General features: G+C 45.3%; 1 protein-coding gene and 1 long non-coding RNA gene across 4 annotated transcripts; one reads left to right on the forward strand and one right to left on the reverse strand.

The window, feature by feature from the left end:
* Nucleotides 1–136: 136 nt before the first annotated feature.
* On the reverse strand, nucleotides 137–22,184 carry dusp5 (dual specificity phosphatase 5). Of its 3 annotated transcripts, XM_072703445.1 has the most exons (5): nucleotides 22,089–22,184; nucleotides 20,610–20,686; nucleotides 3,779–3,924; nucleotides 2,407–2,626; nucleotides 137–903 (listed from the first exon to the last, which is right to left on the reverse strand). In XM_072703445.1, exons 2-5 carry the CDS (start codon nucleotides 20,614–20,616, stop codon nucleotides 509–511), a joined length of 768 nt encoding a protein of 255 aa, XP_072559546.1. In that variant the 5' UTR covers nucleotides 20,617–20,686; nucleotides 22,089–22,184; the 3' UTR covers nucleotides 137–508. The 3 variants fall into 3 exon arrangements, with proteins under 3 accessions (XP_072559546.1, XP_023676391.1, XP_023676390.1); XM_023820623.2 differs by lacking the exons at nucleotides 20,610–20,686; nucleotides 22,089–22,184 and adding an exon at nucleotides 6,572–6,710; XM_023820622.2 differs by lacking the exons at nucleotides 20,610–20,686; nucleotides 22,089–22,184 and adding an exon at nucleotides 4,791–5,981.
* On the forward strand, nucleotides 5,969–9,596 carry LOC111848527 (uncharacterized). The gene is made up of 3 exons (XR_002839329.2): nucleotides 5,969–6,215; nucleotides 6,597–6,757; nucleotides 9,250–9,596. It is a non-coding gene; the product is annotated as an uncharacterized lncRNA (long non-coding RNA).
* Nucleotides 22,185–22,460: the final 276 nt, after the last annotated feature.

Raw genomic sequence — 22,460 nt, forward strand, 5'->3', positions numbered from 1 at the left:
ATACCATTATTTTTTTAATCCGATGGTCTAAGATGCATTCAGTATCAAATCTCATGTACATGTAACCAATTTAAATTATTTACGTTTGTGTATGGTTAATGTATAGTGTTCCTGTAGTGAAAAAGTAAACAAAGCCTTTGTCACATTGTGCAAGAATGTTTTATTAACCTTTTCACAGAAATTGTAAAAAACAAGAATAAGAATAAATTAAAAAATCCTTTCCACACTCTGTGAATAGGTAATAGGAACTTCAAGGTAAGGCAGCTATTGCTATAATTATATAATTATATAATCCTGTTTACTACACATACATCACAGGCAACAGCATCAGTGTGTATGGATTTCAAGAACCACCAGATTTGCCTTGTCCTCAGTCCTTTCAAAATATGTTTTGTCATTTTTTCTCTCTTTCAAGCAAACCAGCTTCATCATTTCAATAACTTGTACAATGGCTGAACATTTTTGTTTTTCAAGTATTCGGAGACAAGTAGGAGGCCAAGCAGCAACATTAAGGAAGTGCAGTTATTGGACTCAACTTAAATTGGTGAACTGGTGTTTGGAGGGGTATAGGTGCCAGGAAGCCCCCGGGGAGCGTAAACACAGAGGGTTCATAGTTTTTGTTAAAGGTGAAGTCCTTTGATAAGAATGAGACAGTTTCTTGACTGCAGGGGGCAGCAGAGGTTGGAGACGCAGTGGAAAACACTTCAGACTCGAACTGGAGCAGCTGGCCCATGAAGCCAAAGTTGGGGGAGATGAGCGCTCGCCGTTGCTTGATGAAGTCAAACGCCTCCTCCAGGTGCAGCCTCTTGGTCTTCATGATGTACGCCATGCATATGGTGGGTGACCTGGAGATCCCAGCTTCACAATGGACAAGGACTTTTCCTCCTGTTTGCTTTACGCAGTCTGGAAGACAAAAAAAAAACAAAAAAAACTGATAAATTAAACTTGCATAATGTTAACAGGATGCCATTTTCACATCTCAGATTCATATCAAGTTTCAGTTGTCAAATCAGGTCAACGGTGCATTATGGGTAACAGATTCAAATATTGAAATTCAGCTGAGGGGTGGATGCTGGAGACCATCATGACGGAATGAGTATGATGCTGGCTGGCTTCTTAGTTGGCAGCTCCTCCAACCTGGAGAGTACCTGTCATTTGGTGAAACTTTCCGCAATCATGCAGCTTCTGCCCATATCCACCTGTGGCTACCCACGTGACTCCTGACTCACTGGCTCGCTGCACACGAAGCGCTGCAATTTATCACCGCCCATTACTCAGAGGGCCTTTTTTCTCTGCCTCCCTTCAATCACTGATTTATTCTTACATCAACAATACATCAAGGACCCAGCTGAATAGCCATTAGTATTCAGATCCCCGTAACCACATAACAGAAGCCAGAACCATCCAATGGTGGAGGCAAAATGCCTGTTTAAAGACCCACCTATTGTGTACTGTGCAATTTGCCCACATCTCTGTGCCTACTTAAAGGGTTTGAAAGATCAAGCAGCAAATTCACTAGCTGTGGACTAAAGTCGACAATAGTGCAACAATGTTCCGCATCAAGAAGAAGATTACCTCAGGTCATTTTCTCTCCCCCCCCCCCCACCACCCCCACTGACAGACACACACAGTAGGTCAGTAAATAGTTCAGTTCCCGTCTTTGTTCGGCTATTACTGTTACCTAGTTCTTTTTGTTTCCCCTATTCAGGTCCTTTCCCTACTTGCCTCCAAGCCAAAAGTACACCTGCCCGAGATAAACAACCTTAGCCAACACCCGTCTTCAGCAGAAACCCAATTTAGCAACGTGGCGGTCACACCCAGCCACGAAGTACAAAGGGTTAAGGAAGAGGACACCTTCATTAAGTACCTTCTTCAAAGAAATCAAGAGCAGCCCCCATAACAACAGTAGCTTAATCCCCTGCAGGACGTGGGAAAAGGCACTGCGAGATAAATGAGAACGGCAGCCCTGCCTGCTTCATTCACAGCAGCAATAACAGAAATTCTTATTTAAGCCCTCTGCGGTTTTTAAAGACAGTTATACTATCTGCACAGCAGCTGGGATGTCTCTCAGATGTTTGGGAAATGCCAGTGAACTTTATAATGTGGTTTAAAATCGGAGTAGGGAGAAAAAATATATGCTGCCTAAATTCTTAGATGAATTGCTATTAATTAAAGGCAAAACGACAATGTCTATGCTTTCATTCTCAGAGATAAAATTGCAAAAAAATAAAAGGTTATTTGTAACCTATAATGGATAATAATCACAGAGATGGAGCTTTATGAATGAGTGATGTCCATCAACCCTGCCGCTGGTATTTCATTGTATGGATCTCCATATCTCATATATCATATAACATTGCCTCGTACACTGAAAGAACAAAAGCCCAAGAGGAAAACAGTGCTTACCAATGAAGTCAATGGCTTCCTGGAAATGAGAGTGGATGTCTGCTGTGTGATTGTCCTCCACTGGAATCCATTTGTAATTGCAGTGGCCCTTGGACTGCTCTGTGTCTCTTCGGGACACATTCAGCAAAGCTGTGATGTGAAGGTCATCAAGGTAGTCTTGTCTGGAGGCGTGGTAGGCACTGCCAAGGTATAGGAAAGGCAGGATCTCTACGGGCTTGCCCTGGAAGAGAGGGCGGTACAAATTAGATTCCAGAAACAGATAAAATGAAAGACATGCAAATGAACAACAACCAACAACAAATCCTTTCTTAATGGCTAATTTCAAAAACATGCGGGGAGATTGCAAGGTCAGGAATCGCTGATAGTATCTCCTAAGGCAACGTTGACAGCTGATGGATGTTTATGAAACCGGATCTGTGAGTGGTCACTCCTGTTATCATGTGTTGTTGAGTTTCACAGGGTGACCTCGTCACAATCGTCGTACTCCATACCAATCGCCCTTTAGAAATACGTCAGAGGAACACCGCGTTTCACTGAGAGGACTACACGATGTGGAATGTTAGGGACTCCTTTACAAGAAATCGTGGGAGGATTAATGGAATTGTGTGAAGGCAGCACAGTCGCTTTAATCCGTTTAAGTAATGACAAATGATTAGTCTACCGTTTTAATGAAAGTAGATCACCGTTTCAGTCTTGGAATAAATTAAGATGCGACAGGTGTGAACTCAGAGTATTTGCAGACGAAAAGGCCTCCGTGTCTCACTCTCCCTATACTAAGCTGGCATCCGTAACTATCGCTAGATTTCATTCCGCCATTTTACAGGGTGACCTGGATGCCGTTAAACCAGTAAGCCAGACAGTAAGTGCTTAATCATAATCCTGTAAACATTGTTTCCTGTACAAATTCCAGCCGAGCGTGTTGTTTTAGCTGACACACAAGCATATCATCTGATACAAATACCGGTCTCTCTTTACTGATAAACGTGCCACAAAATACAGACTTGTTTCAAGCTATCAAATAAACCACTGTCTTACTTTAATCTTTATATTAAATAGGCTACACTTCCAACAGCTCCTCTTTAATTTTTTTTTATTATGATAACTGCTGTCTGAAAAACATTATGTACTTATTGATGACCTCCCATCTGAGATGAAAACACATTCTTATACCCTATGATAGTCACAGTTTTGATTACGTTTATTATTTATATACACACACAGCTATGATCAGTTCGAATGTCTTTTAAAGGCACATGCGTGACGGTATTTGACAATTAAAATGTATGCGGGAGGAATTTATTGCCAAGGGGGAAATGGCCACATTGAAATCGGGCTGCAGCCAGGAAACGCGAGCGTCTCTCCTTTTCCGTACCTGATCGTAATCTGGTTTGTGCTGGGCGCCGAGCTTCTCACACAAGTTGATCCCGACCATTTTTTCGGTTTCGGTTCCCGCCGGTGGGACGGGTTTCAACTCCGTGCAAAGTTCAGGGTACTGGGAATGAAAGGTCTCATATCCTCCTGTCGGACAAAAGCATAAAAAGGCCTTTCAGTGTGGCCCCTCTTTGCTGATAATGCCCAGATTTGTTTTGCCGTTTCCCCTTATTATCCCCACACAGAGAACACATTGTTGAGACGGTTTTGTCTTTTAAGTTCTATAGTCATAACAGGATCTTGAGATTCGGAGTGTGGCAAACTTATTTAAGAAAACATCTTAAACTATAGTACTATAGTACTTAAACTATTATAATGTCATGTCATGACATTCATTTCTTCACATTTTAACTTTAAAATGACAAGAGATTTTCTGAATCGGATTCAACATTTTATTGATATCGATATTTCAACAAATGATCAGTTACAAAAAAATGCGCAACGAAACCAAATACAATAGCTACAGGATCCTCGCTGACATCTGTGAGATCACAGCCTGAGTCATCAACACCCGTTTGACGTAGCGCGCGTTTTAAGTTCATCCCACAGATGAAACATTCCTCGGTCGATTGTAGCAACCAAATATCAGCAACGTGAACAACATGCTACTTTGTGATAAACAATATGACACTGTTTTTATTTCAGAAGAAAAAATTTCAAACCGCAGGAAACCGTTAACAACGCACAAAAATCTATCTGAATGTTATTGTTTCTTGCATTCTTACCCCTGAACTACTGTAATATCATTTCAGACACTGAAAAAAAATCAGCCACTGTTTTCTAATATAAAACGGTCAAATATGACCTTAAAAATTTGGAAATCCAAAGACATCAGTTTTAACTTTTAATTTTAAATATTCATTCCGAATATAAAACCTTGTTAGTACTTGACCAGCCGACGAGTTCAGACAAAAGATTGCTCACGAATGGGTAAAACCACAGCAGTTACTCACCTTTAAGAAAGCAGATGTTTGTTCCACTTGCAAGATGTGACAATGTATTTATAACAATTTGTGCTATACTGTCTTTTTTCAGTTTCTGCCAGTGGGACGATTTGTCATCTAATGCCACAATCGTCGAAATCGTACCCTCTCGAAGTTGGTACTGCGCTCTCTCATCCGGGATAACAAAATGAAGAGGTACCGGGCCACCCCGGGACCTCCGAAGGATAACGGAGTTCAAGTTAACGTTGAATGAACCTTTTATACTTGAATTCGAAAAAGAAAAATACGGTCTGCAATCCACAATGAGGCAGTTTCCACGTTCCTTCCTTAGAATTTTCTTAAGACGCCGGCAATCTATTGTTTTGACCTTCATATTGATTGCCACTTCACAGCTGATAATACTGAACGAGAATGAAATGTATTCAACTATGCTTACATGGGGCTAGAGAACGGAGTGAGCTGCACTCTCCGGTGCGTCTGTGTCCACATTTCCTCTAAGGGGATTCCGCTCTATCTGCTTTATACGAATGGAACCTCCGGATTGTGACGCCACGAACCATATATGGATACCGACGGGGCATGATTTAGGCAAAGACCGCCCACACTGCTGTTGACTGTGCACGCTATAGCCCCCACCTTACGAGAGAGTGAATTTGCCTGAACCAGCAATTAGTCATAACAAAACTTCTGGTTTAGTTATCGAATGCAACGGTTTATGGATTTGAAACTGATATACAGAACCCATAATCCCAAGACATACTCTGGATACCTAATGGTATAGCCTAAATAAAAAGTTTCCAACGACTTGGCCACGCTTATTATCGCCGAATACTTGTGGTACTTGCTTGTATAAGATATATAATAAAACCGACGAGCTTATTTTCATTGTACTGAAAGGATCGATTATATTAAAATAATATTGTCTGTAATACGAACTTCTAAATTTATAAATTAAGATAGGCTCACTAAAAATAATAAGGTTGATATCACCTTCCGTCCGTTCCCATTTTTAGCCACCTGTTCCATTTCCGTAGGTTGTAATCTGATAATACGGTAACAGGTTTAAAAGGACACATTCTATGGATGTGAACCAGTAACATTAGTATACCATTTAAAATACAGACTCGTGAAACTAAAGACCTACGGATTAAACGGGAAACACAATTTCAGAATAAACAAAAAAAACAGACAGACGAGTTACTGGGGTACGGGTTGGTTTGTGTCCTCCTGCTTAAAGGAAACAAATCAGTTATGCATTGAACCGTCTTTATACTGTCTTTTCCAGATATAATGTGGATGATGACCAATAGAAGATGCGTTGATTGTATGAAAGGGTACCGGGATTACGACGCCAAACATAGGGGCTGGGTTTAATCTCTCCGTATGACATCACGATAGTGTGGGCAGACACCACCCATATGTTTTCCAATTACGGTAAGGACGCAACAGAAGGTAGAAGCATTTTCTACTAAATTCACGAACGTTTTAACACACGACAAACTATAAGTATTGTCTATTCTATGCATTCAGTAGAGGCAGCGGGATCTATGCATCAAAATGTGGGACCGTAAAAATGTTATGCGAATTAACCAGAAAAATGTAGGAGGTAATATAAAATATCTTAAAGATGCAATGATATTGTGACTGAGGAAATGGGGGCTTTAGCACACATACGTGAGTGTACAAAATCAGACTGGAGATTTTATTCCTGTGATACCTACGCATGTGCCAGTGAAGCACCTTCTCCTTTTGGCAGGGTGATATTTTACGTCCGCGAGACCCTCACTTACCTTAAGCTGTTTATGGCGTCTGCAGGCAGCCAGCCAGCCGGTTCGACCGAAAAGTGCTGCAGGTCCGCCGCCGCTTCCGATTGCGGCTTAAGTGCGGGGTGCGTTTCGCGCACTGTGATGCACGAGCCAAGCGGTTGTGCAACATCGGCAAGAGGCTCAAATTGAAAGTACAACCAACAAAAAAAGGTAAGAAAAAAAAAAAACACGTGGATTCTGACAAACACTAAATGTGAAATGTTCTGGGAAAAGCCTTCATAAAAAAGTAATCAGAACGTTACATGAGGTTACCAAAAAAGCTTCATTTGAGGCTTAAACGCTTGCATTTAATAATAAATTATTGTTTAAGCAGTTGCTGCTAATGATTACTATCAAAACAATTAGATATTCAATAAATAACACTGCAAATCAAGCAAGAAGATTACGTAGAATTAGGTGATCAATGCTGACACAGCACACAGTGCACAACAAAGTGTGTTCTCTGCATTTAACCCATATGTGACATCGTGACATAGCAGGGAGCAGCTAATTCAGCGCCCGGGGAGCAATGCTTGGGGGCGGTACCTTGCTCAGGGTACCTCAGTGGTACCTTGCTGGTCAGGGATTCGAACCAGCAATCTTTCAATTACAAGTGTGCTTCCCTAGCACAAGATACCACTGCCCCCACACAAATACTGTGGTAACTCAAGTAAAACAAAATTAGTCACAATTAGTGCTCTGTACAGAGTTCGGCATCAGTGTGAAGTGTATAATTCCTCACAAGTAATAAGTCACCTTGACCTCTGTCAGCTTTGATAAGAGGGTTGAGTACAAGCCGGTATGTGTGAATACACAAGGGCATTTCCTCCCCCCACATTGTTTCCATTTCATGGCCAGCTTCTCTATGTCTATCAGTAGTTGCCTGACATGCGTCATGTGCAATTACAATGTTACCTGGGCCTACTTTTCTCACAGGGTATCCGTTTAGTTCATCTGTAGCTAATAACTAAGCAACATCTCCCTATACTTTAGTCCAGGTACGGCACAGTTGCGATTCTTTTGTGATTCACCCTCACAGCCTGTGCCGTGATGAGCAATTTCCTGATTAACATGTGAATTCCACAGAAAGGTCTCAACGCAGTAGGGAGACAATAGCGGTTCCCTCTCTGCTTAACAGGTGCTTCCTGGTGCTATGAACGTCTGCACATAGCTATGCTAAAATAGGCCTGGCATTTCCCAACAAGACAAAGATCACTCGGTTCTGGGTTACCATCAGCCAGCATGCAGATGTAGGGAAACGGGCGAGAACGTTTCCCGAGAAGCCACATGTTCAGGCCTGACTGCGAATGTGGTACCTTTAATTATGATTACCGCGGTAAAATGAGGGCCCCATGAGTTATGACAGGAGAAGAATGTGTTAAGATAGTTTCTGACGACTTGCAGCTATCATTTCTGATGAACCCTTCCAAGTAAAAATAACACACACACACACACACATAAGAACATAAGAAATTTACAAACGAGAGGAGGCCATTCGGCCCATCAAGCTCGTTTGGGGAGAACTTAACTAATAGCTCAGAGTTGTTAAAATCTTATCTAGCTCTGATTTAAAGGAACCCATGGTTTTAGCTTCCACTACACTAGCAGGAAGTCTATTCCATACTCTAACTACACGCTGTGTAAAGAAGTGCTTCCTCGAATTTGTTTTAAAATGTTCTCCCACTAATTTCCACTTATGGCCACGAGTTCTAGTATTTAGACTAATATTGAAATAGTCATTTGGCTGAACAGCATCCAGACCCGTTAGAATCTTATAGACCTGAATCATATCCCCCCTTAGTCTCCTTTGCTCAAGGCTCAACAGATTCAGTTCCGCTAACCTCTCCTCATAAGACATTCCTCTAAGAACAGGAATCATTCTCGTAGCTCTTCGTTGCACCTTTTCTAAGGCAGCAATGTCCTTCTTGAGGTATGGTGACCAAACCTGCACACAGTATTCTAGGTGGGGTCTTACCAAGGAATTATATAAGTGTAACATCACCTCCCTTGACTTAAACTCCACACACCTAGAGATATAACCCAACATTCTGTTCGCCTTTTTTATTGCTTCCCCACACTGGCGAGAGTGGAACATGGAAGCATCAACATACATACCGAGATCTTTCTCGTAATCAGCTACCTTTATTTCAGTGGAACCCATAAAATATCTGTACTTTATATTTCTGCTCCCTGCATGGATTACCTTACATTTATCTGTGTTAAATTTCATCTGCCAAGTATCAGCCCATTCGCTAATTAAATCCAGATCCCGTTGAAGCCTCTCTGCTGCTAGATCAGTATCTGCTACACCGCCCACCTTGGTGTCGTCTGCAAATTTAACCAGTTTACTGTATGTATTTGTGTCAATATCATTAATGTAAATTAGGAACAATAGTGGTCCTAAAATTGAACCCTGCGGTACCCCACTATGAATGGAGGCCCACTGTGACATTGTGCCTCTAATAACTACTCGCTGCTTCCTGTCAGTTAGCCAGTTTTTGATCCAAGCTGCCACAGTTCCTAAAATCTCTGCAGCTTTAAGCTCTTTACAGATCTGTAAACTCTTGTACCCTTTCGTGCTTTTTGATCACATACCCCTGGGCCCTGACTCACTCCTGCTCCCATGCCTACATTTATAATTCTTGTCTAATTCACTCCGCCAGGCTGCGGCCTACCATCATCGCCGGCACTGCAGGACGGGACCCAAGCCTGCCTCAGCTTTCCTCAAATGCCATCAGACGTCGGGCTACAGGGGCAGCGATCCAGCACCTCGAAGTCCCTGATTTTGCTCAGCCGTTTTGTACACGTCCTGTGGCACTGATGTCACCAGTGGCTCTGATTATTGGTCCCCATGTGCTTCAGCTGACTTTGCATCTCTTAACTTGCTTGCTTGTCTGGAAGAAGCATTTATCAAAACCGTATTACACTGGATGAGCTCAAACGGCGGTTTGTTGATGGTAAAGACGTAATCCAGCAGGGTATCGGTTCTTATTTTTAATAGGCGAGATAACTGTGAGATAAGAGGCCGTGACTGGAAATTACCACGCGGTTTCATTCATTCTCACAGTAAGGAAGTGAGGATACGTTCACTACCTCTATTGTCCTCACAGTGACAATAAGCAACACTGATTCGAGTTACACTTACTAAGCCAATTTGATGACCTTCTTTGGCTCTTGCCGTTGCTCGGTCACTGCCAACAGGAAACTTGGGCTGTGAAAATCAATCTGTTGTCATAACGACTGGACGGCGGACTGAAAACTGGTAACCGGCAGTCCCACGATGCACTCACCTTGGGGCTGAGCGCCAACGAGAGAGTGTTCCCAGGGCCCCGCGGCAAAACACCCATAACAAGGCATCCCGAAAGACAACAGAACCTTCCACAAGACTCCTTCTCAAACAATGGCATCGGCAAGCAAACAATACTTTGGCTGTCCATCACCACTGATTACGCACCTTAAAATAAAAGGTCAGACATTCCACTTATCCACAAGTAGTCAACTTATGCAGAAATGCTTAATGACACACAATCACATGTGGAATGTTTAAGTCTTCAGCATGTGGCCCAAGAATTTAGCATAAATTTGCTTAGCATGTATATCTACACGATGGGATGGTCGCTCACCTATTTAGATGGAAACTTGAGTGAAGCAGCCCCGGTTCGGGCTTGGGATGCTGTGGCAGGAAATCCACCTGAGCCTGGACCCTACAATCTTCAGGTTATGACCTCACTTCCTGGACTGCTATGGTGCCCGGTGCCTCGCAGGTAATTGGCTACATTATGGGCACATCCAGTTCCCCATTTCCCGCTCTCTGCGTCCCGATTCACCCTCAGCCTTAGAGAAGGCAGCGAGCGGTCACACATTCCAAGGTGACCGTCAACGGTGTGGGATGGTGTTTAGCTAAGAGCTCCATTCCCCCGCTCCTGCCTGACATCACCACTGAGATGATGTCACTCACCGAGCTGGAACTGATCATCTGGAGAAATGTAGTCACTCAGTCCACACAATCAAGCAGCCCCCGAAGTCTCATGCAGGGGTGACCATGTCCTCTTCATTACCGTCATTATGACAGGAGCAGTTATCAATTGTAAATAGCCTTCATTGAGTGAGCACAGCTACCTTTAGCTACCATCCCATTACCCTACATGTCATTCTTACCCTATTTATAATATCAACATCGGTAGGGACCAATCAGCTATAACCCCCCCATAACATAATTGGGACTACCACAATGTTAGCATTAAAAGTCGATTGCACGAATTTTATACAAAGCAATGCAATCCAAGTGAAACACTGATAGCCGTTTTTCTTCTCCAGTGCCTCAGTAAGTTTAATATAGCACTGTCAACGTAGGTTTATTATATATGCGGTTTATTTTTAAGAAATGACATATGTTACATAGAGGCTAAACCCGACAAAACCTTCTAGATGGAATCAGAGCGTTCAACCCAGTCCCACGCAACATAAGTTGATGTGGGCGGGCTTGCCAGTTTTCGGGACTTTCCAGAAATGTCTGGTGGAAGACGGCAGCCGGGTCCAGCTCAGCAGTACAGTAACGTGAAATGTGATTAATTTTATTTCACACAAATAACCACAAGATGCAGCACTGGCTGAACACAGGCCACCAGACCACCGAGCTTACTTCCTTTAGCGGAAACGCTGAGCCACAACAAAGGCAGTCACTTGGGGTGCTATATGCTTTGTCTATTTATATAGGTCCTCCCTCTAATTTTACATCATTGTCTAAACGCCACATGTAATTTTAGGGGGAGGTGTAGGTGTGACACTGTACCACAATACTACTTAAGGTCTGACCTCTATATTAAAGTTAGAGGTTGTGAAAAACAAATAATCGCATTTTTCCCATACAGCCCTTCTAGCAACATCAGGCAATCATACTGAAATCAAGCAGTGAGACTTTGGCAGTTAGAGGCGAGATATTTTGACAAGTCCAAAGCATGAAATGCAGCGCACCTCTGTTTTCAGCTGCCGGCGCTGGCAGAACGGTCCGTTACCACGTGCGCCCTAAGGCCGGAGATGTTTTTAAATGTGAAAGAGTGACTCCTTAAGTGTGTTCTAGCGGGGAAAGCGAACAGCTAACAGTACACAGGGGTAGAAGGAAGGAACAGGGACTGGATTTGGAGACAGGAGAGGACTCCGGTTCAGGAAAGAGTGAAGCAGGTACAGACTCGCCCTGAGTTGCGTCGGGGTTACATTCTGACAAACCAATCGCAAGGCGAAAATGCATTTTAATACAGTGCTAGCCTACCTTAAACATGCTTAGAACACTTACATTAGCCTACAGTTGGGCAAAATCATTAACACAAAGCCTATTTTATTATTATTTTTTTTTAAAGCTGAATACTTCATGTAGTTTATTGAATAATGTACTGAAAGCGGAAAATTTTACCCATCGTAAAGTCAAAATATCATGACACGAACCATCGTAAACTGGGGAGCGTCTGTATCGTGTCTTGGGAATTGGTTGAAGCTGGGAGGTTGATCAGGCAGGCCCACTATCCCGGGGGGGTCCACTGAGGAGATTGTCCTGGGCCCAGGTGGGAGGGGCTGTGCATAATGGAGGCCCCGTTGATGTCATTGGGCTCAGGTATGTGGTCTTATATGAAGCTATAGTAACAAGTGACTGTCCAAAGACTTTGAGGAGACCCTCTGTGTATTTACACCTACGCTTCTATATTTAGCGTGCTTAATAAAGTCCACACCCTCATGAAATAATGGTGGCTGCTGTTACACCCTGCCTCCTTTATAGCTTTATAGCTCTGGCCGTGGAGCGCCTGGGGTCTGTAACAGCCTCGCTAATCCGGAGGTTAGCACCACTCTACACCAATCGACCGCGGTCCACTTCTGATTCATCTCCGTAGCCCCAGCCGGCTGCCACTCGGGCGGCGACATCTGTGGCTTTCCCCCCGCCCCCGCCCCCACCCCTCCCTGTTTCCGGCCTGCCGTTGACGCCTCGGTCTTCCCCCGAAGCCTCAGCGAGACCACAGCTGACTCTCTCTCTGCCTACAGGTGCTCACCGGGGCGGTTTATATAGAAACAAGAAGCTATGAGCAGAGATGTAAATGAAAGTGAAGCCATTGCGTGGTGACATATAAAAAAAAAGACGAAAGTACGTGCAGGAATTGCGTTGACGGTAACGGACAAACGATGTCCCTGACACCTCTTGACACGCGAGACACTCTGTCCCCAAGCCGGAAGTTACAGGGGTTCATCACATAGGGACTGAAGCTGCCCTCCCCTGTTGATTTACAGACAACAGGATGTCCCTTTAGTCATCCAGGCTGTCACCTCCGCCCCCTCACCTCCCCCCCTCCAGCTCACCTGTGTGGGAGACATAGAGCAAAATACAATCTGGACTAGGGATAGTGGCCTGGCAGTTAGATCAGTCGACCACCCCCCCATTACCCAAAGAGCAGGTGTTTTTTTTCTCCCTGTCATCTGACAAAAAGCTGGGGGTGGGGGGTGGGGGGTGGGGGGGGAAATAAGACTCCCAGGATGACGGCAGAGAGTTACGTGTCAGTTTCCTGCAGCAGTCCCCAATGTGACTCTGAGCTGTAGGGTACAGATTCGGTGAAAGGCATCGCACAGGATCCCGTGGATGTGCCGTCAGACGTGCGAGGATATCAGGACCAAACTGCCACCAGAGATCTAACCGCTAATCCTTGTCGCTCCTTGATAAGATAAGATACCCGGCTTCCAAATATCCCAGAACGGCTGCGCGCGCATCAGGCTTTGTGCAGATACATGGGCAAAATCGTGGCCCCTACTGAAATTTCACTTTTGGGTGAGAAGAGTACAGTCATCGTGCCTAGACCCAGAGAATTAATTTTAGCCCGGGGAACGTGGGCGTGAAAATGGGGAGGGGGGGGGTGGGTGGTTACAGAGATATGAGTTTTCCTGAAGGTGGCCGGGCTCGTCTCGGAGCGCCGTGACATCGCCGCCTCGCTCCGCCATCCTTAACGAGGACCTGCTTGCGCGTGCACAGCGTGTGACTCACGGCTCTGTGTGCTGCGTGTTGGTTCTGATCCGGGGGAGGCGGAGAATGACCCCTTCCCCTACGGGCATTAGTGCTCAGGACTCCAGTGGGAAGGAGGGAAGGTCACATGGGGGGGGGGGGGAGGGGTGTGTGTATATGTGTGTGTGTTTGTGTTTCTGCGTGGGTGAGTGGGAGGGGACACTGGCAAAAGGACGGTGACACATCCTGTAGCTGGAAGCTACGCTGACTGTCTCTCTCTGGAGCCGCTAAAATTATGCCACTGCCATATTCAGAATGTGCATTTACATTTAGGTTATGTATGATTATTACGAATATTAATCTGTCAGGCTGTGGCGGAGTGTGCAAGAGCTGAATCTGTGTGTCCTCTGTTCTCGTTACATTGGTCGATAAAATCCAATAAGCAGGGCGGTAAAAATATCGATGATAATGTGGTCGGGCAAACTGGAGAATGCATCGAGTTACAGACATAAGTGACCCCGCTGGTGACTCAGCGAGGGGCGGGGTTTGTGACAGACATGGCGTCTGACCCGCCCACAAACCTATGACATCGTCGATTCAGGGTCTGGGAGGAAAAAGTGGAGTGAGCGCTCCTTGATAGCATCTCTTGGACGGATGTTCAGGCACAGGGACGAGTACAGTGGGAATGTGGTCGTCTGCCTGAGCTCCTCACAAGAGGCACCCTGAGCCGTCCTGCTTATCGACGATGGCGGATCGATGTCAGGACTTCCTCCAGACTGATGAGCTACACGATCCTTTTATAGACCACTTTACTTAGTAATAGACCAGACCAGGAGGAGAGCCAGTGGACCTGTTCTTTCACACATTTTATGAAAACTATGGAAATAAGCAGGACTTCTGATTCAACCACTTAAAGCCAAATATCAAATCTGAGTCATTCTATAACATGAGTAACATCCCCACAAAGACAATAGGGTCAGGTGACATGGTCGCGGACCAATCATGGCAAGGCAGCGAGAGCCACCGACCAGTAGAACAAAGGGGGGGACATTCCTGCTGGAAGCTGGGACATGTTGGGAACTTCAAAGGTGAGACAGATGGGGAAAGAGGAGATAAGTATCATGTCCAAGGCAGACATGATCCAATGTTGCGAATGCATGATTTAACAGGGCCACCATTATCGAAAAAATGTAACAGCAAGCATAACGGCGACACACTGAGACGGTTAGCTAAATCGGCTACAATGGCTAAATCTCTAAATCACATTAGCACTTTACAATGATAATCGTGACAATGACATATGATATAAATGAAAAGGTAAACGTGATCAGCGCTGAGCAATGATTAGATTACTGATAAAAATGGGGGGGGAAATTGCAGGAATTCTTTGTATCTATGTTCTGTTTTGAGAGCAAGTAAAGATCTCGCCTAGCTCTGAAGCTCAAGGCCTGTTAAAAAGCCTATTCATACCGTCCCTGTTCCTGTGATATGCTAACAGGGCATCAGCCCTACGACACTTCACATATATTATAGTGTCATGATTATATAGTGTGAGATTCGTGTGTTTCCTCTGTGTAGAAGGTGAGGGATGAGCTTGCACCGTTAGTGCAGAGTCTTAAAGGGCCGGCGCACACCACAACTTTGGCGCTGAACACAGCACCGTCAGCCAGCACCCCCCGAGGGTGGATCAGACAGATGGAGCGGCCCGCTGATGGCAGGGTTAGGGTGGAGCCGAGCCCAGCACTGCCAGCTCTCTTACTCTCCCTCTTCTCATTTAACCCTGCTGTAAACCCAGCAGGGGGACCCTCACCACACGGGCCCCCGTTCCGCTCGCCGGGGGCCCGGCAGATGCGGATGCAGATCTGCTGGAAGGAAGCCAGCATAGCATGGGCCTGAACTCCAGGAGCGACCCCTCCAAGGCGGGTCTGGCGCAGATACGGGGGCTGACGTAACCGGCAGAGTGTTTTCGGGTGAACCATGACGCCATTTCCTCTGTGTTGCCTGCGAAGCTTCTCATTCGGGGGAGATCAGCTCATACCCCAGCGCTAACACGGCCTCGTCTCCTAGAATGTAAATAACGCTTCTGCACGTGGGACGAGGAAGGCTGCGGGGACACCCATGTTTTACTCATCCATTTGGGCAAATAACGGGACCTCATGCTGCAAACCTGAAGCGCTAGCTAAGCTAGGCTAATTTTATTCGCTAATTTGTCGTTAAATGTCTCACAAGTCTCAGTCACACGGGTGTCCATATCTTTGCACATATATTTTTGTTTGTTTGTTTCTCAGCACACGTGGCATCATGCTGAATCACACCCTGCTTCTGCGTCACCTTCCTGACCATCGGCAACGTCAACCTCCCGTCTGCAAAATCGGAGAAGCAAGGCATTGACCCAGTCATGGCTCCGCCCCTCGTCGGGTGGAAGCTCCACACGCGAGGCAGACGGAGTGACGCCGGGCGGGTAAGGTCCTCCCAGACAGGAAGACTGCCGGGAAGTCAGAGGGGCTGAAGGCCTGGTCTACGATTAGCATGAGAAGGTTGGGTCCCTCTGCACCAGTCTGTCCAGTTCCACCACATACCGCTGTGGAGTTGGGACCCACCAACTCGGCTGCCCCATCAGCTAAGAGTCAAAAGGATTTTTTCCTTCGATTTCTAGTTCTTGTGGCTACATCTGGACTTTCTTGCCAAAGAACTGTGCGTAAGCAGTGGTACCCTATAAGCCTCTCATTTATGTTTTACTTGAGTAATTACATGTATACTGTTAGCAGGTTAATCACATTAACATGCGCCTGCACACACACACACACACACACACACACACAAAGAGATCAAGGTCTGAAGTCTTGTTGAATTTTTTGATTAGCAAAGTCACAAAGGGCAGTCAAATTCAAATCAAGTAACAAGGTGACAATTATCCAGTGCAAAATGGATAGAGTTCATTCGAGCCACTGCTCTGGCGCTCTTAAAATTGACAGATTAATGAGTCAGAATTAATTTTCTGCCAGCTGTATAGATTTTTGTCTGCAAAGATTTTGACAATTATATTGGCATCATCAAATAACCATCACCTTCGTCAAAAAAGTTAGAATTCTTAAGAATTATGGTGTTATCAGATTGCACTAAAATTACAAATAGAGTATTGTGTCAACAACACAAAGGTAGTGGGTTCAAATCCCAGTCATTACACATATACTGTAACCCTTCTACTGTAAGTCACTTCGGATAAAACCGGCAGATATGTGAGTACAAGCTGATATACACTTCTGCATAGAGTCCATGCCATAGATAGCCGCAATCACGTGAGCCCTACACCGTAGCCTGATGTCTGTTGTTACATTTCTGAGAAGGTGCACATTAGGCTACAGCACAGGCTAAACAGCTACACAGCTACCTGCTGCATAGATTCTACGTGGAAGTACAAATCAGCCTTAAATGTACAAATGAGGAGTTTGCTGACTCTTTCATACATGAAACTGCATGGAATGAAGCAAAAAAAAAAATGCAGCCTGCACAATGTGCTCACAGATAACCTCACAGAACAAACAAGGAAGTAAAAAAAAATAATAATCATGCCTGGGGGGCACTGGCCATGCCTGGAGCTCCCCCGGCAGAACTTCCTGCATGGCTGTCACCTCTCCTGCTCCCGGGCCTGTCAAGTGACACAGCCTGTGGCCTCCGTGTATTTCCTTCAGGTCAGGAAACAGCATTCGCTCCCTGACATGGTCTCACGGGAAACAAAAAGACGCGTACGTGCGCATTCATTTCCCGAAGAAAACCGAGGCCAACCTGAACAAAATATTTCTATTTACATTTCAGGGAACGCTAAAAATACGCGTCTTACATTACTGGGCTGTTTGCAATATCGTTGTCGTGTCAGCACAGTGACAAAAGCGTTGTGGAAGAATGAAATAACCATGTGCTGCTGATGATTCAGCTTCGATCAGATTTTAGGGACCAAGATAAAAAAAAAATCCTTTGCAGTGTTTGAATAGAAGTGTTTTCTTTAAATTGTAGGCGCCTGGAGAGATCTGGTGATGGTCTGCACACACGACAATGCATCAGCTTAAAGAAGTCATTTGATTTGCGTGTTTGTGTGAGCAGAGCAGGGATGCTAATTCACAAAAGACACTGCTCTGACATCACAGTGGGGGGGGGGGGCACTCTGTTGAATGTTGGGCTTGTGAAACCACTTACACATCTGGGTGTGCTGGGCGGAGAGTGACAAGTGTTAGAGGAAGCGCACCGACGTGTAGGAAAATCGCAATGGAACAGAGAACAGACACATGCGCCACAGCGGCGGGCGTGAGGCACCAGCACACACGTAATCACTTTCACCACAGGAGGGGGCGGGGCCAAAACAGCAGGTGGCTACGTGTAGCTACTCATAGCTGCGATATGTTTAAACACAGTAGGGACAGAAATGCGAGAAAAAAATGTGATGGCAACGTAAATGGGCGAATGTAAATATAGGGTTATGGGAAGTGGATGCATCTCACGTTGTTGACAAGTGCGTAAATGCATACATTATCAGATCAAAAAAAAATAAATTGGCAAAAAAAAAACTGCTAAGAGAGAAAGTGAGAATTTTTTTCACCACCAAAATAGAAACAGAAGAGAGACGGTCATGAAAACAAGGCAGACAGCAGCCCGGCGCAGGGATTAGAGACTGTGAGCTGGAAGCCAGGAGTGCAAATGTTCACGAGGGCCCTGCTGTTGTACCCTCGAGTGGGGAACGTCACATGAATGTTCCAGTAACCAAATTTAAAACACACCAATGGTACAAATGGTGCAATTACATGTGCATATGGTGCAAATCTTTGGATAGGTGCTCACTAATGTTTAACTAAACATTTCAGTTTCGTTTCTAATGACAATAATGACGATTGTATTGATGGAAATAGCGAAAGCTATGGAATGTAATTAAGACCATAAGGCTTACAGCTTGCCCCTCCCCCCCGAAAAAGGCTTCTCACGGCTGTCTAGCCCTCGAAACCCCGCCAGGTCGCATGTGTTGTGGGGTACGGCTGGGCTCCCGGCCAGGCTCACCGTATCAAGGGTGGCCAGAGGGCAGGAAACGAGAGCCGCGGAAGCCGGCACGGCGGAGCCGCCTCGGTGCGAGTGCATCCTGCCCGCACCGAATAATCTGTGCCAATCTGTTCACGTTCGCCACACGTCTATCTGCCACGCTGTCCCGGGGGGGCCTGCCAGGCTCCGCCTGCTCAGCGAATTACGCACCGAGGATGCCCGTCCCAACCCCCCCACTCCGCTACAGGGCCACAGATGACCAGCGCTGCCCAGGCCCTTACGCAAGACCACGAGCAACGTTAGAAATCACCCGTTAGTGAGGAAATTGCTTCATTTTTAGATGTGAGACCAGAGGAGCCAATAATATGTAAGTAAAATGTAATTATAAACCAACTGCACACTGCCGGTATTTGTGGCATTAAGAGTCTCGATGCTGGATAGTGGAAATGAGAGCCTGCCCTTCGTTTTTGGAGCCGTCTCGAGCTGCCCTGGGTGAGGCTGGGTGATGGCAGAGCATGTCATCGGGTACACCGCCCACCTGCCCTCTGTGTAGTCCCACAGGAATGCAGCCACAGGCCCGAGCCTGGGCAAGCTAGCCCAAGACAACCTCTCTGCCCAGGACTTGCCCACAAGGGTGGGCACTACCCTGGGGATGTGTGAGGACGACGCTGGGATGGCCCTTCTGCTGCCAAGTCCCATTGCTGACACAGAATAACCTGCGATGCCCATATAGCCATCGGAGGTTCATTTTTAGCCCTTGGAGTAACAGTAAGGTGGAGTTTACAGAGCAAAGCATCCCCCCCAAGCCCAGTCAGTACACCAACACAACGAATGTGCAAATGCCGCCCTAATGACGCACGTCGCAGTTCAGATGCGTTTTTTAAAAAGCCTCCATCCAATTTGACTAATGCCACTGAGATGGTGCGAAACGACACTTTCTGCCACAGTGAATACGATTACGGGTACGCCAGTCGCCATGTCAACGGCGCCTCAAATCTGCATCTACATTTATATTAATTTATTTAGCGTCCACTCCCCTCCGAAAGTGACTTGCAGGGCAGAGTAAACAAAAGTACAAAAGCAGTGAAAGAGCGCTATCACGGACTGGTAAGCGAGGCGTGAACCGTGTCGTTTTCAAAACACGGGTAGATGCGCACATCTGCTCATACGCGCGTTATTCCAGGCGGATTTTTCCACAGCACTGAACATTCACAGATGCACCGTCAAAAAAGTACCCCCCCCCCCCCCACACACACACACACACACACACACACAATTGTTATTTTCAGAAAACACGCATTGCAAAAATGTATCTACAAAACCAAAATATGAACTGGCATGTGAAATTTTCCCAGATAACCGCAGACACAAAAAAACCTTTAGCTTTTATAAATAGGGCACAAGGTGCTGCATGGTGAAATTAAATAACGGCAGTAGCACTGGGAGCACTGAGATGCAGAAGGACGAGGGGAAATCAGCCTGGAGTAAAGATATGTAGGAAATCTATAGGCTATGTGCAAATGAAGATGAAGCATCTGCACATCACACAACTTGCATCTTATTTTAATGCATTTTTCTTTCTTGTTTATTATCACTGCAAATGGGGAACTCAGTAAAAAAAAACAGCGTTTGTGAAACGCCATTTTGAATAAATCATACACACACAGATCTATATCTGATAATAATTCAGGGAGTTAAAAGTATGTCATACATTAACTGCCCCTCTTTGGATACGCACCACAGCCGATGCCCCGCGGTTCCGCAAGAGCTATGACTCATCACGGGCTGCTTCCCAGCCCTGCGTTTCCCCTGCCTCTCATGGGGAAATATATGTGACGAAACGAGGCGGACTGGAAGTCGCGGCCAGCTCGCCCCCCACTCAGCGCGGGGACGGCGCTCCAGTATCAAGCCCCATTTATCTGTGGATTACCACGGTTTGTATTGCCATCGGCCAGCTTCTATGTTCCCTCATCCATCTCATACACCCAGCCACGCACAGTTTATTCTGCACTACAGACTTACGGTGCATTGGGGGGCGGGGGGGCTTCGGAATTACGCCCGGACATCTTGTGCCACATCAAGGTGCGTCCTGCACATCTCTGGGAGCAGAAAGAAGATGTTGATGCATTCTACAGCACAAGAGTTTGTGATGCGCTACGTAATGACATTTCCCATCCCTCCACCGTTTGTTTGCGCGATCCCAGGCCACGGTGCCCCGACTCTCTTAGTAGCACCGGTGCAGGTATGAATTCCTGGCCGCAACTACCCACACATGCGCCTGTTGTAGTGCCAAATATCAGAACGATGACATTCATTTCAATTTCAATACTGATGAGATACACTCTGTATATATTTTTCCATTTCGTCTAGATAGTCCCAAATATGAAGGCTTGTGGTTCCGTTTAAGATTATGCTTGGATGTAGTTGGTTTCGGTGACACACGCTGACGCACTGATCGCTAACAAGCGTCGTCGCAAGATCACTGTTTTAGAGGATACAGTAGCGTAAAATATGCAGGCCTCCAGTTTCGCGAACCTAATCGTCAATAAAAAGCTATGACACATAGAGCTACTTGAAATGCACGTCTGAAAAATCGAAACGGAATTCAGAACAACATAATAATGGGAATAAAACATGCCAATTCCATTGAACTTCTGTGAACCTGAATTTCCAGTTGGTCAGACGGAGACAGAGGATCACAGTGAACCGCCCGTCGCTGTCAGCGATGTGCTTAGTCAAGCACGGAGTATAATCTATTTATACCATGGCATGTTTTCTCCCCCTAATACATGAAAAAATACATATTTTGTACATGTATAATACCGATCTTTACTATTCATTGTGGACTTGGTTTCACTTAAGACGCGAACCCACAGACGGGCCCGTACAGCTTGCCAGGAGTGAACCGTCTATCATCGTGTTTATTTGGGCAGAGATTTTACTATTAATAAATCTTATATCTGGAAATAAAATAAAAATGCACAACCCACCGAGACCGTTAGTGATCCAAAACTTAAACACTACGTCGGACTCGGTTACAATAATCCTGTCCACAAACACATCTGGGGAATAACATGATGTTACTGATTGTTGGAAACGTTTCAGGGATAGTTTAGGTGTTGGGCTTGTCAGATAATGACTAAAAGCAACTGATTAAATCTAGATTCATCATGCCACGTATTACATGATAAGGACTAGGGGAGCATGTCCGGCCTTGTCGTTATGAGGGAGAGGTCGCCGTCAGCTTCCTGCCGTGGAGGGTTACAGTAATGGTGAATCACTAAGATTCCACGCTGGCAAATCCCCTAAAACCGCGCACCAGTCCAAACTGCTAGAGCTCTTGTCCATAAATGCGATAGTTATCTGGAGATAATATAAACTTAACATAACTTAGTCTAGTCAGCTATAGTCAGTATGCTTGCCATAATCATCATGCACAAGTACAGCACATCTCCTTTCTTACACGAGTGTTATTCGCAAGTCAATTATCCGCTTAATTACCCGAGGTAATCGTAGGTCTATCAGCCCGGAAGAATTGAAAAAGACTCTCCTTACTGTCTGTACTTGGCATCTCAAAGTAAAAACGGTACTTTTCGCTCGGTAAAATTAAACGACGCCCGCATCATATTAAAAGAAAAAATGAAAATAACGGCGAGGTCTTCCCAGAAACCACCCCCACCCCCCCCCCAACTCAGATATCACGCAGAAATCACATCTTTGAAGAAAAGAAACCCGAGCTAACTGAAAACGATAAAACTGTAGTTATTAATATCACCAGTGACCTTTCAGATGATTACCACAAGGAAGAATCCAAAATCATAAACTAAATTAGTAATGTAGTACATTATACAGAATTATAAATAACATTATTTG

Source organism: Paramormyrops kingsleyae, chromosome 20 (genome assembly GCF_048594095.1).
Source record: "Paramormyrops kingsleyae isolate MSU_618 chromosome 20, PKINGS_0.4, whole genome shotgun sequence".
Classification (NCBI taxonomy): domain Eukaryota; kingdom Metazoa; phylum Chordata; class Actinopteri; order Osteoglossiformes; family Mormyridae; genus Paramormyrops; species Paramormyrops kingsleyae.